At 40.5% G+C, this 19,462-nt stretch overlaps 1 protein-coding gene across 1 annotated transcript; it reads right to left on the bottom strand.

Annotated features, from left to right (window-relative positions):
- Positions 1-18,463: 18,463 nt before the first annotated feature.
- Positions 18,464-19,462, bottom strand: LOC130041817 (olfactory receptor 1S1-like). The gene has a single exon (XM_056134088.1). It carries the CDS (start codon positions 19,427-19,429, stop codon positions 18,464-18,466), a length of 966 nt encoding a protein of 321 aa, XP_055990063.1. The 5' UTR covers positions 19,430-19,462.

Here is a 19,462-nt window from a genome sequence, read left to right as displayed (position 1 = left end):
AAGAAAGATCGACTCTTTGACCAATTGGATCAGAATAGAACATCCAAGGACAAGCCCCTACATATATGTTCAACTAATTTTTGTTAAAGGAGCTGAGAGCATGAAATGGAGTAAAGACAGTCTCTTTAAAAAATGGCCCTTGGAAAGTGGATAAGCACACATTAGAAATTAAAGCTGGATCCATATCTCACACCTGACATAAAAATCAATTTAAAGTGAGTCAAAGACCTTGAGTCAGACCAAGGTCTATCTCAAATATATAAAGTACACTTAGGAAAATATAGGCAGAATACTCCCAGATCTGGACCTCAAAGATATCTTTAATGATACAATGACACTGGCAAAGGCAACAGAATAAAATATAAACAATGGGATTACATCAAACAAAGAGCTTCTGCACGACAATAGAAACTTGGCTAAAACTAAAATACAACTAACTAAAAGGGAGAAAATACATTCAACACATCAGATAAAGGCTTTATATCCAGGATATATAAAGTACTCATAAAAATTAACAATAACAAAAAATCCAAAAATCCCATCAAAAATGGGGAGTAGAAATGAACAGAGACTTCTCTGAGAAACACCAATGGATGACCAATAGGCACATGAAAAAAGTGTTCATTTTTACTTATTAGGGAAATCCAAATCAAGACAATGAGATATGATATCACACTAGTGAGAATGGCACACATCAAAAATATTGGGAACAATATGTGTTGCTGGTACTGTGGTGCAAAAGGACCTACCTCTCATGCACTGATGGGGGGGGGATGTTGCCTGGTTCAACCTTTATGGAAAACAGTATGGTGATATTGAGCTGCCATATGACCCAGCAATTCCACTTCTGGATATCTACTCCTAGGACACAAAAACATTCACTCAAAAAAACATGTACATCATTATTCATAGCAACACTTAGTGTAATAGCTGGAATTAGCACAGAATTACAATTACAATTCATGTTCATGGTTAGAATTAATATAGCTGTCCAACTATAGATAAATGGATCATAAAGATGTGGTATATATACACAGTGAAACACTGGAATACTATACAAATGTAAAGAATGTTTAAATTATGCAATTTGCTGCAATATGTATGGAACTGGAAGATACATTAAATAAAGCAAGTCTTAAGAGTGAAAAACGCAGGATGACCTCTCTTATATGTGGCATATATAGACTAACTGGAATAGCATATGTAATGTTTGAAAGAGAGGATGTCTAGATCAGGAAGAACGAGAAATAAAGAAATTAAGGAAAGGAAGAAGAGGTAGATGGGAAGCAATGGGAACAGTGGTCAAGGGAATCCAAGTACATTGGCTTTGTAAAGGAGGGTTATAACTATTGGGGGGCTATTCCCACTGGTATTTAGGGGATCATCACCATTCAAACCACAGAGTCAATAACATTGAAAACAAGATATCCAAATTTTAAAATGTGGCTGTTACGGTGGCAGGCTGGGGGTGAGGTGATGGGTAGGAGGCAACTTGGAAACTGTGGTGAAGGGAAGAAACACTGGTAAAATTGGTGCTGGAATATAGTATGTTTAAAATCCAACTGTGGGGGCCAGAGCAATAGCACAGTGGGTAGGGTGCTTGCCTTGCACGCAGCTAACCCAGGTTCGATCACCAGCATTTCATATGGCACTCCAAGCACTGCCAGGAGTAATTCCTGAGTGCAAATGCAGGAGTAACCCTTGAGCATCGCTGGCTGTGGCTTCAAAACCAATAAATAAACAAACAAAAAATTGAAAACCAAACCACGGTCACGGTCACGGTCCTCCTGTTGTTCATCTATTTGCTCGAGCGGGCCCAGTAACGTCTCCATCGTGAGACTTGTTGTTACTGTGTTTGGCATATTGAATACATCATGGGTAGCTTGCCAGGCTCTGCTGTGCGGGCGAGATACTCTCGGTAGCTTGCTGGGCTCTCCGAGAGGGGCGAAGGAATCAACTTGGGTCGGCCATGTTGGCTGCGTGCAAGGCAAACGCCCTCCCGCAGTACAGCAGGGTAGGGCATTTGCCTTGCAAAATGGGTTCGATACCCAGCATCCCATATGGTTCCCCCGAGCACCGCCAGGAGTGATTCCTGAATGCAGAGCCAGGATTAACTCCTGATGATCGCCGGGGTGTGACCCAAAAAGAAAAAAAAAAAAGAAAACCAAACCAAGAAACAAAAAACAAACATATAAAACCAACTATGAAAATCTTTGTAAATTATCAACAATCCTATGAGACACGTTCCTTTATTATGTTTGTTTATAGGTAGATGAGGCACCTGAGATTTAGATAGGTTGAATAATTTTCTCAAGGTCAGCAAGCAAGTGGTAATGTGGGACTTCTAGCCAGTTAGTGCCTTTCTTATTGCTTGATATATTTTTTCCTGCTATGATCTACTGCCCACTCCATATAATTATATAACCTGAAATGTATTGTTATTGCATTTTTCTTTTTCTTTTTACCTCATGAAGAGAAGATGAAAGTCCAATCTGTAAGGTATAAGGCTGTCAACAACTTTCATAACATTGCTCTTAGACTAGCATTGTATAATATAACAGCATGTGTTGGTAGGTGTGTGTGGGAGGGAAAGGGGGGGCATGTAATTCTTGTGTAAGAGAAAATGATATGTGTAGTGTAAGTAAATGCTTCTCTTTAAATTTTAGGAACTTTCTTTTTGGGGGGCACTTCCAATGGTATGGAGAAAATGACATGTGCAGTGTAAGTAAATGTCTCTCTTTAAATTTTAGGAACTTTCTTTTTGGGGGGCTATTCCCACTGGTATTGAGGGGATCATGAATTGTTGGGGCATCAAACCTAAGGCTCCCTTAGTGCAAAATGTTAACTTTAGGACTTTTAACCACAGCCCTAGACCTAGGAACTTTCATTTTAAGGACATATGGCAAACACAGCAGAAAACACATTTAGGAGAAGATTATGGAAAATCGCACCTGTAGTCAAACAATTTGGGATCACACTAGGTTTTGCTTTTTTGCACAAATCACTTGAAAACTGTAGAATGGCAGGGAGCAATCTCACTGAGTGAGCTCTGGGGCTCATTTTTCAAATGAAAAGTATCATGCAAATGTTTCCCTGGCACATCAGCTTGTGTGGCAGGTGATAGAGTCATTTGTATTGTAAAGGAAATTCAGAATTGGACACCAAAGTGTAGGGTCTGTCACTTCACAGCTCTGGCTTCAGATGAGTTAGGCCTTTACAGACTGCATTCTCAACTGTGAAATTGTACTTAGCAAGCTTTTACTCTGGGCCAGACTTTATTCAAACCTATTCATTCTCACAGCACTTTGATGCATGTGGAAAATGGGAAAGTTCTATGTGAAGTTCTATAAATATTAGAGCTATTAACCAACCTCATAACCCAATAAGCATTGCTGGACAGAGGGACCCACTGCTGTTCTGGGGGCCTCCTTATTTCGGAAATCTGGAGCAGTCTTTCTTGGACCCAAATTAGCCTTCGTAAGTAGAGAACTCCCTACCAATTTTCTTTCAAGTCTACTTATTATTAGATTCAACAGATGTAGACTTCTCTGCCCAATCACTATAGAAGCTTCTTAAACCTTTCCATTTCTATGCTCCACAGACCAATGGCAGTTTGCAGAGCAATAGCTTTGGGTCTGAGAACTGAAACTCCCAGAGAGTTAGCATTCAGTTGCAACCATTTTCAACTCTTGGCTGATTTTGGAATGGTCCCATATTTCCCCATATTCCTCTGTTTAATTCTAAAAGCAAGTGCCAGACACATGTCATTTTATGCAGGACCACAGGGGGTTCTTAGGCATGTCCTGACATTCTGTGGAGCATTTCAGCTTATTCTCTTTGCACATTAGGGATAAGAGCTCCTGAGTCCATCTGGAGGACCTATGAGGTGGGCCACAGGGTCTGTATACGTAAAGGGATTCTGAGATTGGAATACCTTGATATGGAAACCAAGACTCACAAATTTGGGGCTTCAGATGTATTTGCCATAAAAACAGCTGGTTACAGGAGAAGGAGCTGTGAGTACAAAGACATGAGTGCAGCCTCTGGATCAGATCAGATTAGAGAAGCTGCCCTTTTGCAGACACGACAAAGGCCCGTTCAAGTACCTATAGGACTTAGAGTGGGTCAAGAGATTCCCTCACCTGTCAGTGGCAGCCCGTGGCTCCCACACCATCAGCCAAGTCCTCTGGTGGAATTAGTGGCAGGGATGGAGGGAAGGAAAGAGGAGGAGGACAGAGTAATCATATGGATATGGAGGGTTGGAGTTTGGCTTTGTCAAAAGATTTTACTGCATGCACTGGCATGATCATATACACTTATTTTTTTTGTTGAGTTGGTGAATTACATTTTGGAATGCTAAATGATTCTTAAACTTCTGAGATAAGTTGCCCTGGATCATGATGTCTTAGTCTTTTGTTATAAAGAAAGTAAAACATGTTTTGGCATGTTTGTGGTTGGTTAAAAAGACCAAAGATGATACTATTTTTAGTCATATGTCAGTTTTAAAGGGGGTGTGTATGTTGTAATCATCTAAATTCCTTTATTAAAAAAGGAGATTTAGGGCTTGACTAAATAATATGGGCTGGAGCGATAGCACAGCGGGTAGGGCGTTTGCCTTGCACGCAGCCAACATGGCTGACCCGAGTTCGATTCCTCCGCCCCTCTCGGAGAGCCCAGCAAGCTACCGAGAGTATTCGATATGCCAGACACAGTAACAACAAAGTCTCCAATGGAGACGTTACTGGGCCCGCTCAAGCAAATCGATGATCAACGGGAGGGCCTTTACCTAATAATATAGACAGGAGGGTGCTTGCTTTGCATGTGGATGACCTGAGTTCGGTCCTCGGCATCCCATATGGTCCACTGAGCCTGCTAGGAGTGATCCCTGAGCACAGAGCCAGAAATAAACCATGAGCACTCCTGACTGTACTCCCCCAAAATGGAAGATTAGGGTCTAGAGAGCCTAATGGGTTGAGTGCATGCAAAGCAAGCCTTGTATACAGAAGTTCTGCCAGCCCCAAATCCCTTACATCTCTGCTGAGAGAAACACATCATCGCAGGGCTAGGAGTAGCTCTCAAGCACAAATGGGTGTGGTGTATCCCTCCCTACCCTCAAAGGAGACAACAAGGGTGGAGGCAAAGAAGACTTTTAAAATGTTTTTACCCCTGAGGAAGCAGGACTGAGCAGAAGTTGTTGGAGATGATAGTCCTTTGGATTGAAGAAAGCAGGTCAGAAAATAAGATTTCAGAGTGATGTTAAGGCTGTGGCTTTGTTTGTTTTTAAACCACACCCAGCAGTGCTCTGTTCTGGCTGTACTGTACTGGCTCTGTACTCAGTTATCACTCCTGAAAAGGCTTGGTGTCCTACAGGTTGCCAGGAGTTCAGACCTGGGTTGACCACATGCAAAGCAAATGCCCTACCTGCTGTACTATTACTCTGGTCCCATGGACCATGGCATTTGAAACATTCTTCGTCTTGGAAGAATTTTCTCTTTCTTCCTCAATCCTCCTCAAGCTACTCTTTTTATGGTTTTCTTTTCTTCCAGGAGAATGCCTCTGATTGTTGCTACATCTATATTCCTAAGTGTTGGCCAGTGCTTCCCAGTCTTCATTGGGGTTCCCTTCTGATCTTCTTTTCTTTCTGTGTCCCATTCTATCTTGCTGGCTGGGTTCCTAGTCACCTGTAGAGGTCCCCATTTATGTGATTTTCATGTTTTCCCCTCTGCTGGAATATCCCAGGGGTCCACGGGGGTTGATAGGACTCCTGGTAGAGAAAGGCATAATCATAGACCTCTCTTGTTATTCCTTGGGTAATTTCATTCAGTCCCATGGAGTAAATATTTAAGCATTTAAATAAAATTAAAATTATTTACCATGGTCAACAAGATTCTTTCAGGTTCGGTCTCTGTCTATCTGCATGACTGTATTTTCTTCCCCTTCTATTCTTACTAGTTTAATCCACATAGCATTTCTTGAGGAAGTCAAACTGGATCCCTTTTATACCATCTCTTGCCTTTTCTTGGGAAGATCTTCTCCTGACTCAGCCATTTATTATATTCTATTCTGTGCTCAAATATCTGAGAGAATTTTCTTAGCCCCTGAACCTTGCAACCTAAAACAGATTTTTAGTATTTCCTGTGTTGTCACCTGCCTTCAAATCCTGCCATATTAATATCCATTTTATTGCTGCCTCATGCTCTAGCCAGCATATACTTATTTATAGCTCATTGTTTATCTTTTACCCAAAGAAGTAATGCCAGTAAAATTAGAATACTGTCTTATTTCTTTTGATTTGTGGCTTATACTTAAAATATCAACTTAGTAAATGAATTAATGAATTCTTATGGACATTTTACATATTATATTTTATAAATTGTGCCTACACAGTGAAAAAAGTTTTTTTAGACATTTTTCCCCCTTGAGTTTGTGGTACCTATATTTGGATGGCAGGGATTTATATCTGCTAATTTATTCATAAAAGTACAGGTTGACTTTTCTCAGCTATGGCTCACACATAAGAATAGCACAAAATTCAGATAATTGCACTTTGCCCAAATTTTTTATGCTTTTTAAATCCAACAACATCAATTATTGACTAAGTGTGGTCTTGTTTATCTAGTATTACAGGTGCCTTAAATAATCTGTATGTCAGTTTCTCTCTTTAGCTTTGAGATCCTTGAGGGTAAAGAAGGTGATTTATTCATTTTTTTTATTTCTAGGTCCAGACACAGAGGCTGGTAAATAAAAGGTTTACAAGAAATGTTTGTTGGAAGATGACCAACAAAAGAATGATTAGAGGAAATTGATGCATCTAGTTACAGATTATACCTTTTTCTGCCTAAACTTGTCATATTTTTCATAGAAGTTTATTATTCTCATTCAATCAATTATCTTTTTGTGTTTTCTTAATTCACTGTCTCAGGCAAACTCCCAGTTTATATACAACTCTATTCCTAGACCAATCAGCTCACAGTTAGATGGTACTATATTGCAGATATACATCAAATCCCTTAGTCCACAGCCATCTGGGAAACCTACAAATCAGAGGTGATAAAGAATTCAAACACGCCTGTGGGAAATGGAAACTAGTTTAAACTAAATGACTTGGATTTACCACTGATGAGTTTTATATCCAAAATTGAGTAAATGAAACCAGAATAAAGAGAGAAAATTAAAGATCTGACCAACTCATGTTTATGTAATAGAAGATTCTGGCACCATGTTAAATTTATAGGCTTAGTAAGCAACATCATTAATTTTCTTTTAGATAAAAAGGCCTTTTCTCCCCTTTAAATAGTGTCACTATAAATGTTAAAGCAATACAAGACACAATATAAATAACTCTATGCTATGACCCCAAAATAACACTGATTTGTTTATATATTGCTCTATAACAAACTATCCCCAAATGTAAGGACTTAAGACTACAGAGAGTTCTTTTATTATAATCTCTCACAGTTTAGTTGGCTGGACTCAGCTAGCCAGTTTTCACTTGGGATTTCATAGTTGTAGCTGAGGCTAGAGATAGCTGAAGATCCCCTTAATGTTGGGTGACTGATTGGGGAAAGTCTGTGGATTAGAACAGTTGGAGCACCTTGGACATCTTTTTCTAAGTCTAGATAATCTCTCCACATGGTCTCTTCATGGTGGCAGCTGGAAAAGAACTTCTATAGGGCATAGTCAGTGGTTTTCTTACATGGTAAGTCAGGGATACAGAGACATATGTCCCAGGAGTGAAGTGCCAAGTGGAAATTCTTTTTTTAAAAAATTTTTGTTAGTGATACACCATGAGGTACAGTTGTAGACTTACAAATTTTTGTGCTTGGGTTTCAATTATACAATGATCAAGTACCCATCCCTCCACCAGTGCCCATTTTCCACCACCACAGATCCCAGTATCCCTCCCACCCCCCATTCCCCTATCCAACCCTGCCTCTGTGGCAGGGCATTCACTTTTGTTCTCTCTCTCCTCTTGGGTGCTGTGGTTTGCAAAAGAGGCATTGAGTGGCAATCCTGTTCAGTCTATAGTCTACTTTCAGCATGCATCTCCCATCCTGGGAGGATCCTCCCAACACTTTTTATTTGGTGCTCCCTTCTCTATCTGAGCTGCCTTTACCCCTAGCATGTGGTTGGCCTCCAAGCCATGGAGTAAACCTCCTGGTACTTATCTCGGCTATTCTTGGGTGTTAGTCTCCTATTTTGTTACTTTATGTTCCCCAGATGAATGCAATATTTCTGTGTCTGTCCTTCTCTTTCTGACTCATTTCGCTTAGCATGCTACTTTCCGGAGCGATAGCACAGCAGTAGGGTGTTCGCCTTACAAGCGGCCAACATGGCCGACCCAAGTTCGATTCCTCTGCCCCTCTTGGAGAGCCCAGCAAGCTACCGAGAGTATTTGATATGTCAAACACAGTAACAACAAAGCCTCCAATGGAGATGTTACTGGGCCCGCTCGAGCAAATCGATGATCAACGGGAGGGCCCTTACCTTTACCTTTACCACTTGTATGTAAATTTCAAGACTTCATCTTTTTCTAACAGCTACATAGTACTCCATGGTGTAGATATACCAAAGTTTCTTTAACCAGTCATCTGTTCTCGGGCACTCAGGTTTTTTGTTTCAGATTCTGGCAATTGTAAACAGTGCTGCAATGAACAAACAAGTGCAGATGTCACTTTGACTCTACTTTTTTTTTGCCTCTCTGAGATATATTCCCAGGAGTGGTATTGCTGGGTCAAATGGGAGCTCAATTTCTAATTTTTGGAGAATCCTCCATACTGTTTTCCAAAAGGGCTGAACCAGTCGGCATTCCCACCAACAGTGAAGGAGGGTCCCTTTCTTGCCGCATTCGGGCCAGCACAGGTTGCTTTTGTTTTTTTGCATGTGGGCCAGTCTCTGTGGTGTGAGATGATATCTCATTGTGGTTTTGATCTGCATCTCCCTGATGATTAATGATGTAGAGCATTTTCTCATTTGCTTTTTTGCCATTCGGATTTCTTCTTTGAGAAAGTTTCTGTTCATTTTGTTGCCCCATTTTTTGATGGGGTTGGTTGTTTTCTTCTTGTGGAGTTCAACCAGTACTTTGTATATCCTTGATATCAATCCCTTGTTGGATGTGTATTGGGTGAATATCCCTTCCCATTCTGTAGACTGTTGTTGTATTTTTATCACTCTTTCTTTGGAGGTGCAGAAGCTTCTTAGTTTAAGATAGTCCCATTTGTCTATCTCTGTTTTTACTTGCTTGGCCAGTGGCGTAACATGACATCTTTGAAGATACCATTAGTTTCAATGTCTATGGAGGGTTTTGCCAACTTTGTCTTCAATGTACCTTATGGATTCCGGTCTGATGTTGAGGTCTTTAATTCATTTTGATCTTACTTTTGTACATGGTGTTGCAAGTACAGCTATTGCAACTACTTTCAGTACTATATTGAATAGCAGTGGAAAGAGTGGGCATCATTGTCTCATCCCTGATCTTAGAGGGAAGGCTCTCAGTTTTTCCCCGTTGAGGATGATGCTTGCTGTAGGCTTGTGGTAGGCGGCTTTAACTATATTGAGGAAACTGCCCTCTATACCCATTTTGGCAAGGGTTTTCATCATTTTAAATGGGTCCTGGATCTTGTCAAATGCTTTCTCTGCATCTATTGATATGATCATGTGCTTTTTTATCTTTTCTTTTATTGATATGATGGATTATGTTAAATGATCTTTGCATCTCTGGGATGAATGCTACTTGGTCATGGTGTATGATCTTTTTGATGAGTCGTTGGATTCTATTTGCTAATAGTTTGTTGAGGATCTTTGCGTCTGTGTTCATCAGGGATATAGGCCTGTAATTCTCTTTCTTTGTGGTATCTCTGTCTGCTTTTGGTATCAGGGTGATATTTGATTCATAGAAACTGTTTGGAAGTGTTTTTGATATTTCAATTTTGTGGAAAAGCTTAGAGAGTACTGGGAGTAAGTCCTCTTTAAAGATTAGGAAGAATTCACTAGTGAACCCATTTGGGCCAGGACTTTTGTGCTTGGAGAGACTTTTTATTACCATTTCAATTTCAATTTCCTTGATGGTGATAGGTCTGTTCAGGTATTCCAGGTCTTCCTGGTTCAGCCTTGGGAGTCTATAGAAATCTAGAAATTTATCCATTTCCTTGAGGTTTTCATGTTCCATGGCATAAAGCTTCTCAAAGTACTCCCTAAGGATCCTTTGAATTTCTGTAGCTTCTGTTGTAATGACCCCCTTTTCATTTCTGATTCGATTTGTTAGGGTTTTCTCTCTCCCTTTCTCTGTGAGTTTTGCTAGAGGCTTATCGATCTTGTTTATTTTCTCGAAGAAACAGTTCTTGGTTTTATTGATCTTTCGGATTGTTTTTTGGGTTTCCATCTCATTAATCTCTGCTCTGACTCTTATTATTTCCTTCTTCCTGTTCGGGTTGGGCTTCTTTTGTTGGTCCTTCTCCAAGCTCTTAAACTGTGAGGTTAGGTTACTTATGTGGGCTCACTCCTTTTGCCTGAGAAATGCTTGTAGAGCTATAAACTTTCCTCTTAACACAGCTTTTGCTGTGTCCCATAAGTTTTGGTAACTTTTGTCCTCATTTTTGTTCGTTTCCAGGAACTTTTTTGATTTCCTCTTTGATTTCCTTTCTAAGCCACTCGTTGTCAAATAGTGAACTGTTTAATTTCCATGTATTTGATTTAGTTTTCTGTGTTAGTGTGTGATTTACTTGGAATTTCAGTGCATTATGGTCTGAGAAGACTGTTGATACAATCTCTATCTTCTTAATTTTATGGAGGTATGTTTTGTGGCTCACCATATGGTCTATCTTGGAGAATGTTCCATGCACGCTTGAGAAGAATGTGTATTCAGCTTTTTGAGGATGAAGTGTCCTGTATATATCTACTAAGTCCCTTTCTTCCATTTTTTCCCCTCAAATGAAGTATGTCCTTGCTAAGCTTGAGTCTGGTTGATCTATCAGGAGATGATAAAGCAGTATTGAAGTCTTCCACTAGTATTGTGTTGCTATCAATGTCTTTCTTCAAGTCTATGAATAGTTGTTTTAAGTACTTTGCTGGTCCCTCATTAAGTGCATATACATTTAGTATTGTAAGTTCTTCCTGTTGTACAGATCCCTTGATCAATAAGAAATGGCCTTCACTGTTTCTTGTGATCTTCATCAGTCTGAAATCAATGTGGTCTGATACTAGGATGGCTACCCCAGCATTTTTATGCGAGCTGTTTGCCTGTAGTATTGTTTTCCAGCCTTTGACTCTGAGCCTGTGTTTGCTTTGACTATTGAGATGTGTTTCTTGCAGGCAGCAGAATGGTGGGTTCAATTTTCTAATCCATCCTGCCACTCTGTGTCTTTTAATTGGTGCGTTTGGCCCATTGACATTGAAAGAGATTATTGTTATGGGGTTTTATTCCATTTTTCTGTTGAAATTTGGTGTACTTGAGGTGCCTGTCTTGTCTTAAAGTAGCCTATTTAGTTGTTCTTGTAACCATGGTTTTGAGTCTATGAAGTTCCTGAGCTGTTGTTTGTCTGTGAAACTGTGTGTTATTCCTTCTATTATGAATAAGAGTCTCTCTGGGTAAAGTATTTTTGGAGAGGCATTTATTTCATTGAGTTTTTTCACTATGTCCCACCACTGTTTTCGGGCCATAAGGGTTTCATCAGAAAAATCAGCTGTGAATCTTAATGCTCCTTTACAGGAAATTTCTTTCTTTGATCTTGCTGCTTTCAGAATTTTGTCTGTATTTAAGATTTTGGTCACTTCAATCAGGATTTGTCTTGGGGTATTTTTATTTGGATTTCTTCTAGCTGGTACCCTTCGGGCCTCCTGAATGTGGTCACATGTTTTCTTCAGCTCTGGAAACGTCTTAGCAATGATGTCTTTGACAGTTTCTTCTTCATCAGGGTTTTTTTTCCTGTCCCTCTGGCACTCCAATAATTCTTATGTTATACCTCTTGGCTTCATCACGATCTTCTCTTGCCATCTGTTCCCAAACTGTGAGTCTCCTTTCCATTTTCTGCTCTTTTCTGGAGAGTCTCTGGACTTCAACTTTGAGCTCACTGATTCTGTCCTCAGAAGCTGTTACTCTGCTGCTGAGGCCTTCCACTGAGTTTTTCAGTTTGCCTACCAGGTTTTTCAGATCTGACATTTCCGTTTGCATTTCCCTGATTTCTACCTTCAAATACACTTGTCTTTTATTGGCATTGTTTTCCATTGCTTCTTTTAGCTCCCTAAGCATCCTCAGTAACTCCCTTCTAAATTCCTTGTCAGAGAGGTTATCTAGCACTTCATTACTGTTGGTGTCTTCTGGGCTAGCCTCTTCAATATGAAAGCTTGGTGGGCTTTTGCATTGCTTTACCAGTTGTGATCAGTGTGGTTTAGACCTTCACATTTCACTGTTACTATTCTGCTTGAGATGCAGAATGAATTGAGATGGGCTTAATAAATTATTGGCTAATGTGTTTCTGGTGGCTAAGCTAACCTAGTGAAAGTTCCATCTAAGAGGGTAACTTATGGTTCATTTCGGATATGTAGTGGAAGAATAACTCTTGGCTGCACCTCCTGGAAGGAGCCCTGCTGCTGGGAGGGAACCTGGATGAATGAGGAGAGAGTGCCCACAGCAGTTCAGCTCCCCCCCCCCCCCGCAGTGTGCCTCAATTCCTGTCCCCCACAGACCAAGGATGAAAACCAGCCATCTCAGGGGATCTAGTTAGCTGTGCAGGCCCAGGAAGGGGCCCTGGTGCCAGGCGGGTACCTGGATGAATGAGGAGAGAGTGCCCGCAGCAGTTCAGCTTTGTTTCCCCAAGTGGAAATTCTTAATGGCTTTTTTTAGGTAGTCTTGAAAATCATTTTGTACTACCTCTGTGGGTATTATTATTATTATTTGCTTTTTGGGTCCCACCCAGAGATGCACAGGGGTTACTCCTGGCTCTGCATTCAGGAGTTACTCCTGGTGGTGCTCAGGGGACCATATGGAATGCTGGGAATCGAATCCGAGTAGGACGCATACAAGGCAAATGCCCTACCCACTGTACTATCTCTCCAGCCCCTCTGGCAGTATTATTAACAAATGAAATCCCCAGAGACCCCCAGGTTTCTAGAGAAGGGAAACATTTCATCTCTTATTTGGAAAGAGGCGGAGTTAGTCCAGAGCTTGTGAAGTAGAAAATGTTGTTGAGGCAGGTGTTTTGTGTGTGTGTGTGTGTGTGTGTGTGTGTGTGTGTGTGTTTGCTTTTTGGGACACATCCGGAGATGGTCAGGGGTTATTCCTGGCTCTGCAGTCAGAAATCACTCCTGGGGGTTCTCAGGGAACCATATGGGTTACTGGACTTCCAACTCAGGTTGGTCGTGTGCAAGATAAACACCCTACCCACTGTACTATTGCTCCAGCCCCAGATTTTTTTTTTTTGTAAAATATAGGAAAGCCTGGGAAGCTCCCCATGACATAATTCGATATGCCAAACAAAGGAACAACAAGTCTCACAATGGAGACGTTACTGGGCCTGCTCGAGCAAATCAATGAACAACGGGAGGACAGTGCTACAGTCTACTTCCTACTCTTTTAAATCTTAGACTTTCAGTTATTTCTGAATATTCAGTTTTACATAAATGTGTTTTATCATGCTTGCTGTTAAAAAGTCTTCTTTTTCATATTAAACTAATTATGATACGAGAGAAAATAAACTAAAGGTTGCTTTCATGGCTTACCTCACACCAAGTTAGCTGCTGAGTTGGGTCAGACCTCAATCAAATTCTGATTACAAACCCAAGACTCTACTACTTCATGTAGAATAATAAAAACATCCCTGTGGTGCTTCATCTTAAAAATGTGGATGAAATTGAGTCAATTTTGAGATACTCGAGGAAGCACAGTTTGGCTACCTATATAAAAACTGGAGGGTTTCATATTCATAATGAAAAATCAAATGCAACAGAAGGTTGAAGTGATGCCATCTTGAAAGGAAGGTGGATGATTATCTTCTCTTAAGTAAATGACAAATTAATTAGATTAGAGAAGCACGGGGCAGTCAGTTCAGACTGGGTGTAGCCTAAGGAGAGCAGGAAGATTGGAGTTGGAAGCTAGGGGACTGTTACAAACAAATGAACACTTAAAAAAATGTGTCCAATCATTTGTGAGATATAAAGAAACAAAATATGAGACTAATACTCAAGGACAGTAGAAACAAGGGCTAGGAGGAATAGTCCATGATTGGAAGACTGTCTCAAGTGCTGGGGATGAGGGAAGATGGAATAGAGAAGGACCCCTATGACAATGATGGTTGGAAGTGATTGCTGTGGATGGGAGATGCATGCTGAAAGTGGGTAAAGGATCAGACCTATCAGCCTCTCAGTATCTATACTACACACCACAATACACACACACATACACACACAGAGAGAGAGAGAGAGAAAGAGAGAGAGAGAGAGAGAGAAAGAGAGAGAGAGAGAGAGGAGTGCCTACCAGAGAGGCATGTTGGTGTGGAGGGGTGGCGGGAGGTTCACTGGGGATATTGGTGGTTGGTGGTGCGAAATGCACACTGGTAGAGAGATAGGTGTGAAAACATTGTATGACTGAAAGCCCATCATGAACAGTTTTGTAACTGTGTATCTCACGGTGATTCAATAAGAAAATTTTTTAAAAAATGTGTCTATAGTATTTGCATGTCTATTAAATTTCAACTATAGCATTGTAGCACTGTCCTGTTGTTCATTGATTTGCTCAATCGGGCACCAGCAACGTCACCATTGTGAAACTTGTTGTTACTGTTTTTGGCATATCGAATATGCCACTGGGAGCTTGCCAGGCTCTGCTGTGTGGGCAGGATACTCTTGGTAGCTTGCCGGGCTCACCGAGAAGGACAGAGGAATCAAACCCAGGTCAGCCACGTGCAAGGCAAATGCCCTACCCGCTGTGCTATCGCTCCAGTGATTTCAACTATATTTGAGATTATTATTCATTATTATTTATTCTACAATGAAAAAATGAGTTTTCGTGCTTAACATAATTTCCTTAGATGACACAAGTCAATCACAACTTTCTGACAAAGCCAAGATTTAGAAGCAGATTATAAATTGCTTTTTAATTACAGTTTAGGTAATGTGGTTACAATGGTGCTTAAGTTTATGGAATAGATGGACAAATGACAGCACATCCCCACCACTGAAGTGTCCATCACTCCCCACCACTGTCTCTGTCACCCTCACCTCTCGTTTCATCTTCATTCCACCCATTATTTATTATTAAATTTTGTGACACAAGGCCAAGTGTTTGTCTATTTTCAATATTGTCTACCCCCTTATTTTGTCTCTCTATTCCACAGTGAGACCAATCTATATTTTTTCTTCTCCCTCTGGCTTACTTTGTTTAATATGATACACAGTAGTTTTAGCCAACTCAATAATTATATCTTTTTTCCTATAGCTGCATAATCGTCTAATGAGTATATTTTTTTATCCATTCAACTGTCATTGCACATTGGGTTGTTCCCATATCTGATTTATTTATTAAGTACTATGAACACAGCGGGTAGGGCGTTTGCCTTATAAGCGGCCAACATGGCCGGCCCGAGTTTGATTCCTCCGCCCCTCTCAGAGAGCCCGGCAAGCTATCGAGAGTATTCGATATGCCAGACACAGTAACAACAAAGTCTCCAATGGAGACGTTACTGGGCCCGCTCGAGCAAATCGACGATCAACGGGAGGGCCTTTACCTTTACCTTTACCTTTATGAAGAACATAACTGTACACATATCTTTGTAAATGAATGCTTTCGTGATCTGAAGGTAGATGCCAAGAAGAGTTGTTTGGGAATTCTTTTCTTAGGAATCCTTTTCTTAGGATTAGGAAACCGTTTCTTAGGAATAGTTTTGTCAGGAATCTTCATACTGTTTTCTCTAGAGGCTGAAGTAGATGGCATTCCCACCAACAGTGAATAAGAACCATGTATTTTTAGACAAAAAGGAACTAATTTTTTTCATACTGCAGTGAAATTGTTAGAAACATTGTATTTATTCGCCAGTAATAGTTTATTCCAGAGTAGATAATTTTGAAAAGAGGATTTGGACCGGGAAGATGCATACTCCTCTGGGTAGCCACAGAGTAGTTTTTGAGGTACATGAATTAGTGGGAATCTAGGTTCACGAAATCACAGTGCTGAACAGAGAAGAGACCGCTATGACAATGACAGTTGGGCAAAAACTGAGGGCTGAAAGGGGGTAAAGTGATATGCGCAATGCCCTTTGAGCAACAGTATTGCAAACCACAGTGCCTAAAAGGAAGGAGAGAGAGAGAGAGAGCGAGTGAGAGAGAGAGAAATAGAGACAGAGACAGAGACAGAGACAGAGATACAGAGAGAGAGTATCTGTCTTAGAGGCAGGCTGTGGTGGTGATGGTGGTGGGAAACTGGGGACACTGGTGGCGGGAATGGTGCACTGGGGAAGAAATGGGTGTTGAACGTTGTATGATTGAAAGTCATGAGCACCTCTGTAACTGTATATCTCAAGATGATTCAATAATTAAAAATAAAAATCAGAGTTGAACTAGAACTTTTTGTTCCTGCGGTCCAGTATTCTTTAGCATGTCAGAATCTCTTGAGGGCCATTTTTAGAACACAAGTCTGATCCCTTCCCTACTTGTCTGGGTTTGATAATCTAGATCTAGGTTGAGGTTTGGAGGGAAAGTAGTCAAAGGGCTTTATAGTCTTTCCTCTGTCTCAGGGAAATATGAGGGTTGACCACTAGTCAAATTTCCCTTGTGTCTAGTTAAAGAGATGCATAGTTTTATGCTGTATCCAAAATAAATCACAGTCATGCTAAAATAACTTTGAAATGATTAGAACACTATCTTGCTACAATTTATTATGGAGGAATCTATAATTTCCAAGTAACTTGTATTTGTTGAGATACCACTATATCAGGAAGGGGTTATCAATCACATACTCCCTGAGAGGTTGTTCTAAAAGCAAGAATAATGTCTAATACACAGAACTGAAGTTTATTTGAACTGAAATGTCCATAGGTCCTTGGTACTCTCACTCCTGACCATCACATTGAAAGCATGGAAGGACTGGGGCTCAGGAGCCCTCTCAAATAAGCAGGTACTCTACATGTTGTGTGATTATCCTGGATTCTTCCTGAAAGCTTTCTTAAATCTAATGAGTTTAAATCTTAAATATTTTGAGTTTAGTTAATTGTCCAAACCCAATACCACCATCTCTGGTTGAGCAGAAGCAGCAAAATTTGCTAAAATTCCCCCAGATAATCCTGATGCACAGTTGAAGATGACCAGAATCAATGGTCTCATTTTATAGACAAAAAACCAGGTTCAGGAAAATGGGCTGGCACACTCAAACACTCAAACTTGCTCATTCAGAACAGAATCAAATCTAGAACTGATTTATTCTAAATATATCCTCTTTGATCATCCATTGAAATGCATTTCCTAAGATGTGTGCTTATTATATTAGAAATTTTGGATACAGTGTTACTCTTCTGGATATTTCTACTGAAAACTCCAAGAAGTTGTCAAGTTTAAAATAAGAAAGAACCCCTAACCCTCATAAACTAAAGTCAAAGCTTTGAAGGCCCAAAAATCAAAGCTTAAAAAGGTGGACACTGTCACAAAAAATGCAAAACCTGACTCTCACCCCAATTTTTGAGGACCCAGGAATCTGCAGCTGAGAAGTTAGCTCAGCTCAGAAGAGTGCCCATAGGGGAAATCAGCTTGATCTATGCCGTCATCAAACTCCCTCTGATTCCTGAGTAGTATGAAAAGGTAGAAGATAGCTATATACTTGTGTTCACTGTAGAGGTCAAACCCAACAGACTAAAATAGGCTAGGAAAACCTATGACTTCTATGAAGCTGAGGTCAATCCCCTGATCAGACCTGTTGGAGAAAAGGAGGCATATGTTTGGCGGGTTCCTAACTAGAATGCGTGGATGTTGCCAACAAAATTGAGATCATATAAACTGAGTCCAGCTGGCTAATTCTAAATATACATTGTTTTTTTTTAACCACGGAAAAACCCATAGAGATCTGCTTCCTTTAGTTTAGAGTTGTTCCAAATTACTTGATTGTCAGACTTCGTGTTTACAACTATTTAACATCTCACTGACTAGTACCTTGGCAAAATATACTTTAAGTAAAGCTGACCTGTAGAAACCTAAATTGACTAAAGAAATACAATCTTCAAAGATTCTACAGCTCTATGGGGGGTGCTACATGTTCTTGATGTTGTTGAAGCTGTAAACAAGTGCAGTCACATTTCTTGTAGCTGACATACTAACATAGCTTAGACTCAAGATGTGTGTTATTTCTGCAACTTCGATCTTGTTTACAATACTAAAGTAATGCAGAAAAGCCCCAACCCTCAACGATTGGAATGGGGTATAGGTAGCTAAAAGTTCATCAAGAGTTGAATCATCACAACTATGGCATGAAATCTGGTTATGTGGGTCAGAGGAATTTAAAAATCCAGGGCCTCAAAGGCAGGGATCTTATCCTACCAGTGAATTTTCTCAGGGTACCTTTCATGTCCTTGTTCCTCAGGCTATAGATAAAGGGGTTCATCATAGGCGTCACCACAGTGAACAGCACAGCACCAATCTTGTTTGTTTCATCAGGGTGAGTGGATGAGGGGAAGAAATAAATCCCTACAATGGTACCATAGAAAAGCAACACAACTGTCAGGTGAGAGCCACAGGTAGAGAAGGCTTTCCACTTTCCCTCTGTGGACGAGATCTGCAGGACAGCCCTGACAATGCAGATATAAGAGAAAAGGATCAGAGCAAAGGGGAAGGCGATGACAGATATGCCCACGAGAAACAACATGAGCTCATTGATCACTGTGTCTGAGCAGGACAGTTTGAGCAGAGGTGCCAGGTCACAGAAGAAGTGTGGGATGATGTTGCCATCACAGAAGAGTAAGCGGAGGAGAAGAAGGGTGTGTGTCAGGGCAACCATGTTACTGAGAACCCAGGGGATAACTGTGAGCAAAATGCAGAGTCTGGGTTGCATGATGGTCATGTAGTTCAGTGGGTAGCAAATAGCTACAAAACGGTCATAGGCCATAACTCCCAAAAGGAAATTGTCAATGACCACAAACACAATAGAGAAATACATCTGGGTGATACAGCTTTCATAGGAGATGGATTGACTCTGGGTCTGAATATTCATCAACATTTTAGGGACTGAGGTAGAAATGGAGGAAATATCAGCAAAGGATAAATTGGCAAGGAAGAGATACATAGGGGTGTGGAGGTGCGAATCCAAGCTGATAGCCAGAATGATGAGTCCATTTCCAATGACAGTGACCAGATACATACCCAGGAAAAGCACAAAAAGGAAAGTCTGCTGCTCAGCTTGACTGGAGAGTCCCAGCAGGAGGAATTCTGAAATGATGGTTTGATTTACTCGATGCATTTTTCTACTTATTTGAAGAAAAGAACGGATGTT

The sequence above is a fragment of the Sorex fumeus genome, unplaced genomic scaffold (assembly GCF_029834395.1).
Source record: "Sorex fumeus unplaced genomic scaffold, SorFum_2.1 ptg000007l, whole genome shotgun sequence".
NCBI lineage: Eukaryota > Metazoa > Chordata > Mammalia > Eulipotyphla > Soricidae > Sorex > Sorex fumeus.
Note: the sequence above shows the minus strand (reverse complement) of the source record. Positions and strands in the feature narration are given on the sequence as shown.